Source organism: Aricia agestis, chromosome 17, assembly GCF_905147365.1.
Source record: "Aricia agestis chromosome 17, ilAriAges1.1, whole genome shotgun sequence".
Lineage (NCBI taxonomy): Eukaryota > Metazoa > Arthropoda > Insecta > Lepidoptera > Lycaenidae > Aricia > Aricia agestis.
The window spans coordinates 8,534,652-8,545,167 of NC_056422.1; the positions used below are offsets into that span (position 1 = coordinate 8,534,652).

The 10,516-nt window shown below is 34.5% G+C and overlaps 1 protein-coding gene across 1 annotated transcript; it reads left to right on the forward strand.

The window, feature by feature from the left end:
- The first annotated feature begins 5,449 nt into the window (after positions 1–5,449).
- On the forward strand, positions 5,450–10,278 carry LOC121735278. Its single transcript, XM_042126052.1, has 6 exons — positions 5,450–5,953; positions 7,173–7,290; positions 7,362–8,110; positions 8,282–8,684; positions 8,998–9,040; positions 9,197–10,278. Exons 1-6 carry the CDS (start codon positions 5,878–5,880, stop codon positions 10,115–10,117), a joined length of 2,310 nt encoding a protein of 769 aa, XP_041981986.1. The 5' UTR covers positions 5,450–5,877; the 3' UTR covers positions 10,118–10,278.
- Positions 10,279–10,516: the final 238 nt, after the last annotated feature.

Here is a 10,516-nt window from a genome sequence, read left to right on the forward strand (position 1 = left end):
GTATATACTCTATGGTTTGCTCGCTTTTCCTGTTCCGGTGGACTCCATTTTCCTCCTTCGGCCAACGGCGTTGATTCGACTTCATAAAGTATTTAGTGCTCGTCCGCTACACTAAATTCCGCGTTCGTGCTAAAATCTGTTAAAAAAATGCCAAAAAGGCGTAACCAAGATAAATTGGATCTAGTTTTTAAAAAATTACGTAAGTTGGAAAAACATTTTAAGCGCGATCGCCATGCTGAACAGGAAGATTCTTCTAGTCAGTGTTCTAGCTCTAGTTCCAGCTCTTCATCTAAATCAGATTCTCCGATGGAAGAAACACCAGGACCACCATATGGTATGCAGATAACTCATAATATTAATAACGTCCCTCGGGACTTCAAATTTTTTCCAGCACCCACGTGTTGCCTCGACACGTGGAAAGTTTTTCAGCATACATAAATATAACAATATATTGGGCATAATTATGAAAGATCCGCCTTTCACGCGTCACAGACGCGGTGATTTATAACGGAGTCTTGCTATGCAGCGCTTTTTAAATGGCATGAAATACAATGGAGCACGTGGTCGGTCTTCCCGACGGCTAAGGCATGCATACGCTATAGCCTTTAACCGGTTTCTCGCGTCACAACAGCTATCGCTTGAGCTGTAGGCGCGGTGTGTCCGTTAACGACGGTTTTCAGATAATAACATGCCTTTAACCGGTTTCTCGCGTCTCAACAATCTTTGCTTGTAAAGACGCGGTGATCTTCCGTTCACGACGGGTTTCAGAATATAATATGGCTATAACCGTTTTCTCACGTCACAACAGCTGCATTGGCTTGGATAGACGTGGTGATTTACGACGGTTTGTATCTTATTTCAGGTAATATGGCTAATGAGCCTAGCCAAAATGTGCTTCCCCAGACGTGTTACGCTGCTGTAGAGCCTCAATTAGAGGTTCAAATCAATTCTGATGTAAATTTGCTTCCAAGTACAAGCAATATTAATGAAACTGGTGAAAACCAGGGCACAAATGATGATTTTTCAGAAATCTTGGGCGAAGATCCGTCTTCTTCTGTTGCATATGGCCCAGATATCCACAAAGAAGTAGCTTCTAGATTCACCTACATAGCCACTAAAGGGCTAGATAAAGAAGCACGAAAAAATCTAGTAGAAAAGTTTCAAATACCCAATAATTCTAAATTCATAGCTGCACCAAAGCTTAATGCTGAACTAAAGGCTGCCATAATCGACACGGCTGTAAAACGTGACAAGTCTATTGAAATCAAACAATGCGAGATAGCAGCAGCTATCTCTTCGCTGGGGACTATTATCTCTAATGAAATCAAGTCGGGCTCGGATAAAGAGCTTATACAAAGTCTGATGGACATGGGTCGACTACTATGTGATATTCAATATAACCAGTCCATATGCTGAAGAAGCCTTATTTTAGGTCATGTAAGGAAGGAATTAAGAGACCCTCTTTCTTCAACTAATATAGAGGAAAACCTCTTTGGACAAAATTTTATTGAAACTATAAAAACTGCAAAAGCAGTTTCTAAATCAAGCTCTGATCTTAAACCAGAAGCACGTAGGAAATTTTTTTTCAGCAAGCTCCTCAAGAGGTAATTTAAACTCCAAGGCGAGGCCCACTACTCGCAGGCAGCAGACGGGCCAAACGCCACGCCAACAACAGCCTGCTGCGGCACGGACCAGACCTGTGACACAGAGAAGGAACGGTCAACCTTACTCGAGGTCATCCAAACAAAACCGCCGTCAGTAGACGCACTTCGTCTACTGACGGCGGTTTTGTTATGCAGGTAGACTTTCTTACTTTTATAAACAGTGGAGTTTAATCGCTTCTAGCAGTACTATTTTATCTTGGATAAAAGGCTACAAAATTAAATTAAGTCTATACAACAAAATTTTCCTCAAAGTTCCTCCAATTTATCTATGTTAGATGTAAAGGAATTAGAAGAACATGTTAACAGTCTAATATCAATTGGTGCTGTATCACCATGTACTCCTTGTGTCGATCAATTTGTATCCCGGGTTTTTCTAGTTCCTAAACCAAATGGTAAAAAAAGATTTATTTTGAACCTAAAAGAATTTAATAAATATGTTAATAAGCAACATTTTAAATTGGAGGATATTCGAACGGTGTTAAATCTCATTACCAAAAATTCTTATCTGGCAACACTCGACTAGGAAATATCTTCGTTTCTATATTGGTCACCAACTGTATGAGTTCAATGTTTTACCATTTGGATTATGTACAGCCCCTTATATTTTCACAAAAATAATGAAGCCAATTGTGAATATATTAAGATCTAATGGGTTACTGCCTTCAATTTATCTCGATGACTTATTACTGATTGGGGCTAGTTATGATGAATGTGCAAGAAACATAGATATTACGAAAAGGTTACTAGTGAACCTAGGGTTTATTATAAACCAAGAAAAAAGTGTTATGTATCCATCAAAGACAGTAAGATATTTAGGCTATGTTATTGACACACACAATTGGACTTTAAGTTTACCATGTGAAAAAAGAATTAAAATTAAAAATGAACTTTTATACATTATGCAATTAAAAAGATGTAGAATAAGAAAATTTGCAAGGTTAATTGGGTTATTAGTTTCAACATGTCCAGCCATAGAATATGGTTGGTTATATTTAAAACAGTTAGAGAGGTGTAAATATCTTAATTTAATGGAAAATAATGATTATAATGAGTACATGACATTACCTAGTTCACTTTTGCCGGATTTGAATTGGTGGCTTAGCTCCATAATGTATTCAAATAACAGTATCAAAGATGACAATAACTATTGTCTAGAAATATTCTCTGACGCCTCAACTACGGGGTGGGGTGCCAGCTGTGGAGACCAAAGGGCTAGCGGCAGATGGTCACAAGAGGAAATTCACTTTCATATAAATCAATTGGAACTTCTTGCAGCATATTTTGCCCTAAAGATATTCTCAAAAAATTACAGTAACTGTAATATTTTAATGAGGGTTGATAATACAACAGCTATTAGTTACATCAATCGTATGGGAGGTATACAATATCCTCATCTTTCAAAGGTAGCAAGGGACATTTGGCAGTGGTGTGAAGTACGTAAATTATTTGTTTTTGCTTCATATATTAAGTCCTCTGATAATATTATTGCAGATCAAGAGTCAAGAAGGACCCATCCAGATGTAGAATGGGAGTTGTCTTTACAAGGCTATGAAATATTACTAAAAAATCTTTCAGTAATACCAGTCATAGATTTATTTGCTACACGAGTAAACAAAAAGTGTGTAAAATTTGTTTCTTGGTTTAATGATCCAGATGCTTTTACAATAGATGCTTTTACATTAGATTGGTCCAAAATTGGTATTTTTTATGCATTTCCTCCAGTAGCAATTATTCCTAAAGTATTAAGAAAAATTATTGTAGACAAGGCTGAGGGTATTGTGGTTGTTCCACTGTGGCCTACACAACCCTGGTACCCTATGTTCTTACGCTTGCTAGCTTCTAAATTAGTATATATTGATTGTAATAACTTCTATATTCCTGATTCTAGCCATTGGAACATCCACAGAAACATTACCCTGGTTGCAGGGATTTTGTCAGGACAGCGTTGTTACAACGAGAAATCCCAAGTGCTTCAGCTGATATAATTTTAGCTTCTATATCGGAAAGTACCTTAAAACAATATGATGTATGCTACAAAAAATGGTATGATTTTTGTGTTACTAATATGATAAATATGTTTGAACCTTCAGTTCCTATGATTATACAATTTCTTACCAAGATTTTTGTAGATGGTGCCCAATATGGGACTATCAATTCATATAGATCTGCTCTTTCTTTTATCATTAAAAAATTACCTGATGATGATAGGATTTCCAGGTTTTGTAAAGGTGTGTTTAAATTAAGACCGTCATTACCACGTTATAACTTTACTTGGGATGCAGGTGTCACAATTAACTATTTAGCAACATTATTTCCAAATGAAAATTTGACACTTGAACAGTTAAATAAGAAGTGTGTTACTCTGTTGGCCCTAGTCACTGCACACAGAGTGCAAACATTGTCGAAAATTAAATTAAATGAAATAGTCTATTGTAATGATAAAATAATGATTAAAATCTGTGATTTAATCAAAACTTTAAGACCAGGTATGAAACAACCATTATTATACCTACCTTATTATTGTGAACATCCTGAGATTTGTCCTGCTAGTACATTAAGAGCTTACATAGACAGGTCTAAAGATATTATAAGACCAGAAAATTATCTTTTTGTCAGCTTTAGAAAACCATATAAAAATGTATCTCCTCAGACGCTCTCTCGTTGGATTAAAATTACATTACAGGATAGTGGGATTGACGTTTCCATATTTAAGTCTCACAGTACAAGACATGCAGCAACTTCTATGGCCAAGAAAATGGGCATTAATATAGATAATATCAGACAAGTTGCTGGATGGAGCGGCAATTCCTCTACCTTTGCTAGGTTCTATGATAGACCTATTATTGACAAAGACAACCTGGCCTTGGCAAATACGCTGTGTTCCTTATAAGGTTATACAAATAATAGAAATAAAATTATCTATTTGTTTATGTTCATTTATTACAATATTATGTATTACAGTGTTGTTTTATGGTTTTATATATATTTCAAATATAAAGTATTGTACATGATTTGTGATATTTATTACTCTAAACATCTACTGTGTGTTCATATTCTAATTATACTAATCTCGAGGACGAAACACGAGTATAATTAACGATCAAACGAACTTACCTGTACGTGAAGTTCGATCGTAATTATATGAGTGTTTCGTCCGAAGAGATTAGTATATCCCACCCTCCCTAACAGGTGTAGGTACCCATAGATAAAATATCACAAATCTCTCTCAAGAAATGAAGTCGAATCAACGCCGTTGGCCGAAGGAGGAAAATGGAGTCCACCGGAACAGGAAAAGCGAGCAAACCATAGAGTATATACCAGAGACCAACTGTAAGTTTTTTTAAATATTTTTTTTTTAGAGTTATAACCTCTAAACATAGTGATTGAAGCGGAGACACTAGCTACTACTACTGTGTGTTCATATTCTAATTATACTAATCTCTTCGGACGAAACACTCATATAATTACGATCGAACTTCACGTACAGGTAAGTTCGTTTGATCGTTAATTATATAAATCATACATTCCCGGGCATTCTAAATCCCCGGTTTCAGAAGCTATGCTCAGAAAAGCAAGCGCAGCCTTCACATTAGCCAGCCTTGCTGGCTTTAATACCTTTCATAAATATCTCTTTTAATTTTTATGCCTATGTTTTTATTTGGTCATTATTTCCTAGTAAAAATATAAATATCCGAATAGTGTTTATATGATAAGTGATAACCTATGTAGGCTGGTTCTAAAATTAGAAAGTATTTCTGGGGGCTGGGTTGTGGGGCGTCGTCGTAAAGAAATGGCAAAGTCCCAAGGGCGTCACAGTACAAATATTTGGGAAGCCCTGGCCTAGGTCATATAGTGGTCGCTTGCCACGGTGATCGGATCGGTACTACACCACAAGTTTTCAATAATTACGCTGCTTATCAGTTACATTCAAATTTACGTAACCAGCAGCAAATTACGTTTCCCCGTATCGCATGCTCATAAAAAACCCATATTTAATCATGTCAAAAAATAAAAACAGATTACAATACCAGCATTGTTGGCAAACAATGAGAAGCGAGACGTAAGAACTATTGTTCCTTAGCGCAACAGACGACTAAGCAAATTTAAATGGACTCGCGAAAAAAGTGCTAAACATTCGTAATTCGCTATACATTATATTATTAAATGTGCTATATAAATAAATGGGTCATAATATGTGCTATAGTGTTCAGGAATGACTGGTTTAATGCATAACTTGTGTTTGTTTATAATCACATTTGCAATTAAGATTTCAAGTGCCAGAAAATTTGGTAGGTATATGTTAGTTTTTATGAATTATTCGCTTATTTAGAATTCGCACCTTATATCTACTTTTTTGCTATCTCTTAGAGTTTTGGATTTCCTTACCACACTCACTTTAATCCTGTAAATGAGGAACAAAGTAATAAACATAGTTAAAAGATCCAATTTTTTACTTATATATTTCTCATTTATTTATTAAGTACCTACTTGTATTTTTTATAGTATTTGTGTTTTTAAGAAGTTAATTGTTATTAAGGGCGTGTATTATATCAAATTGCTTTACATGATCGTCTGTAATATCAATATTAATGAAAAACTGAATGTTAAATTAAGATGCAGCAAACTTCAGGACTAACACTAGTGACTATGTTACTCAAAAACACGATAGCAAACAATTTTCTCGATAGAAAACAATTGCGAAGTTGCTTCCAAATCACCTATAATTAACACGTTAAACTGCTAGTATTCGAGTAATACATTAAAATAAAGCTTGAAACTTTTTAGTGTAATTAAATTACAGATAAGGCAAATTATTATGTTACATATTTTTTTAATAACTTAATAGATATGCTTTAAAAAAAGAATAAGTACCTATAAGTTGTAACTGCCCGCTAACTTGGCGATGATTCCGCGTCGTCCTTTTTCATCTGGCATATGAAAGAGGGGCGTGAGTTTGAAAAGAGAAGCAATTCGATGTAATACGCGCCCTTAAATGTTACATTTTTTTTAAGTTATAATAAAAAATATTCACGAATTTCAGATAAATTTCAGGTAGCCTATTCGTACGTTTTGTCTCAGTCGCTCAATGTAAAATAAGCATCAACAAAATATCAGAAAAGACTATCTGACACGTATAAAGATATTAAAGCAGGCTTTTACTAATACTTAGCTGTCAATTCGCAAGCCAACATAACGTGACGAGACAAGTCACAGGCTAGAGACTTATTATTATAATACATATCTGTTCAATTTCAAACTCTTAAGTATCAAAATCTTCATTAAATTACATTTAAGTAATTAATATTCGACTCTGAGTGCGGCAGTAAGACACCGGCGACCAGGCTATCCTAATCCTCATCATTATAGCTACAGAATTTTGTGGTGTTGTGTTTGTCAGTTTTATTAAGTCTTTGAAAGGAAAATTATTCACAACAACAGTTTACCTAAAGTGCCTAGGTATCAATGCTTTTATAATAATGATTGCATGATCTATCTACAATTTCGCAGAATGCGGTGAGCACGGAAGATTTGAATATTGCATCGACGAGATCCCAGGCTGCGTCGTTGGATGCGACTGTGATCCTGGATATTATTTTGATGCGGACTCGAAAATATGCGAGCCGAAGTAAGTATTCGAACACTATTTTTTTTAATCTATAAAACGAAATAAAAATATATTTATTTCCCTTTTTACAGTTCCAAATTATGGTCCCGCCGTCGACATTCTAGCTCGGACAGGAAAAGAAAACAAAAATACAAAAAATCTAAGCAGTCGAGGCACGTCCGCGATTCAGAAGAATTTGTAGAAGGTTTTGCGAAAGTTGCAGATCATGCGAGTGAGTTATCGGACTGGATATCTAACACATTTTTTTCTGAAATTGAAAAACAAGCTGAAAAGCAATCGAAAACAAAATGTGTGACCAAAAACCCAGAAAAACAAAGAAAGAGAACCCATAGAGTACAAAAAAGTAGACCAAAAGTAAAACATACTAATAATAGGAGAATATATTTAAAAGCGACGTCTGCAGAAAGGCGACCTATCAGGCGTTCCGGAGATGGAAAAGTTAATGAAAGTAAAAATATAGATACAAGTATGGAAAGGGAGGTAGGTGAAGAAAATAGCACAAGTGAAGAATATGGCGGGGAAAATGCTTCGGATAAAGAAATCGGTCCCGGAGACGGTGAAGAAACTGATGAAGACAGTGAATCGGAAGACCAAGATCACGAAAAACATGATCATCGGCATGTTTTGGTGGTAAAGAAACCAAAACCAAAAAGGGCACATCCTATACCAGCCATGCCCGTTATGCCGTCGTTTATTTTCTTGCCTAGCTTGGATACACCGTTCTACCCACCCGCGCCGTTAGGCTTGCCCGCACCTCCAGTAGTGGAGATGTATCCGTCAGTCCCCGTACCTCCCGTACCGCCAGTTTATCCTGTTCCAGGTAGGTGATATTAAATTCAAAATGCATAATTTTAAAAAATACGATGCCAAATTATTATTATTTAATACCTTTGCTGAATTTTTTTATATTGATAAAATATTTTACTTAAGACTGCATAATCTCAAGATAATAATAATGAAATAGCACTATATCTGTTATAAAAACTTTCAGACCCACAGGCATACACCATATGTGTAGCACCTATAAAGAAAACGACAATAAAACCAAAAACACACAAGAAAATCCGAGAAACAACTACTCAACCGGCTACAACAATGACATTAGAAGAAGTACCCACAACGAAAACAACATTAGCGCCAATTGAAACCACGTCACTATCAACTACAATGGAAACCAAATCTACAACACAATCAACCTCGACATCAGAAAAATTATCAACAGAAACAAAATTAGATTCTACTACAATATCAACATTACAAACTACAATAACTACCACACCCTTAAATACTTCAACGACATTTACAACAGAAGCAGTAAATGGCAGTAAGTCCAAGAGAGCTCATGACATGAACGAGGACTACGAATATCTTGAAGATCATAATTCTTCACAATTGTAAGTACTATTATGAAGCTCAGTAGGATTAAGATAATTCAAACATTAAACCAACTAATATATTTAACCGATTGAGCTGAAATTTTGCATACACGTTTAGTTTGGATGACAACGTACGGTATGGTATGTGACATCACTCTAAATCCAATATGGACGACCAATCAAGATGGCAAAATAGTTATTTTCAATGCAGTCCTACAATATGGATATTAAATGAAAGGGACTGATGTGAAATAAAATATAAATATATTGTTCAAGATAATAAGAAAGAGCTATGAAAATTTTGTAATAAATTGATTTTCTTACGATTTAGGTCTAATAGAAGAAAAGGATTTAACAATCAGCGAATGAAAACGGTGAGCAACTAATAAATAAATCAATTAACTTATCCAATTACTGTTACAGTAAGAATATACTTTATATTTATTAATTTTATTTTACACTTTGTAACACCTCATAGACCTTAGTTAGCTTGTGAAGTAAAACTTATTATAACTGTAATATATTTTTAGATACGACTCAATGATCGCATATTGAAAAATAGTGACTACAAAGATAATTCACTAAGATGGGCTCATAACAATTCCAAGGAATTATTAATACTAAACGTTATTAATGTTCCGTCACACGCTTTGAAATCTGCATTATATCAGAAATTAAATGATAAAAGTATGCCAGAAATAAACAATACTAACAACAAATATATTTCTGATCATATTCACAGACTAGAATTTAATGATCACATAAAATATTTAGACTTCCATCCTCAGAAAAATAGAAATGAATATAGCACTGATCCTGCTCAATTTCACGAAAAAGGTGATGATTTTATCAACGACCCTCAAAATGTACACTACACAAACTTAGAAAAGCAAATAGTATCTTCAGTTCTGTCAGAAACAAATATCATATCACGAACGACTCCCTCCAACAATGCTGATTACCTGAAAAAGAATAAAGATTTACTTTTGAATTTAGAAAATCAAGTTATAGGAAATACACTAGAGGGAAGACACAATGTAGCTGAAACGTTGCAAGAAAACAACATGACTCCCAATATTGTAAATGCTTTAAATAACAAAAATGTATATCAGCGTCAAGAACTAAGATATAATATAAACAATATTATACCACATGAGCGTATAGTTGATAAACATAATATTAGAAACAGAGAGGATAGCATAAATAAAATTCCATTTTGGGATACGTCAAATGTTGAACTATACAAGTTATACAAAAATAATCAAGTAATAAATGCAAAGGACCCGAAGCCAAAGCAGTTTCTTCGACATCAGCAGTTCAATTCAAAAGGTACAAAGAATGCAGTTATTTTGAACCAGAGTCCTTTGGTTATGCACACTTTAGCGGGAACAACTAGGCAACCAGAACGATCGTACATAGGACGGACATTTTTCTCAGGTGACATAATGTAGATAACTCTGCTAAACTCTGGAAAGTATTTGGCGAAGAAAAACCTTTATACAAGAATAGTTACACCATCAAATGCCATCAATGTTATTATCAGAACGGACATGAACATCTCGAGCACACTTTACCTCGGCATGTATTCATAAAAGTTATTATTTACATCACGATATGTTGTTAAAAATGAAAATAAAGATTTTATAAAAATTTTGTTTAAATCATATATCTTTAAAACTTTACCAATATATTTATTAGCATTATCTTAATATACACAAAGTTTGCCCAGAAAAGCTTTAGGTCATAAAGTAGGTACCAAAAGTGCAAATTAAACCTATTTTAATAACATAAATTCAATTAAGATAAAAAACAAAATATGACATTCATACTCAAAATTTAATTTAAATTCA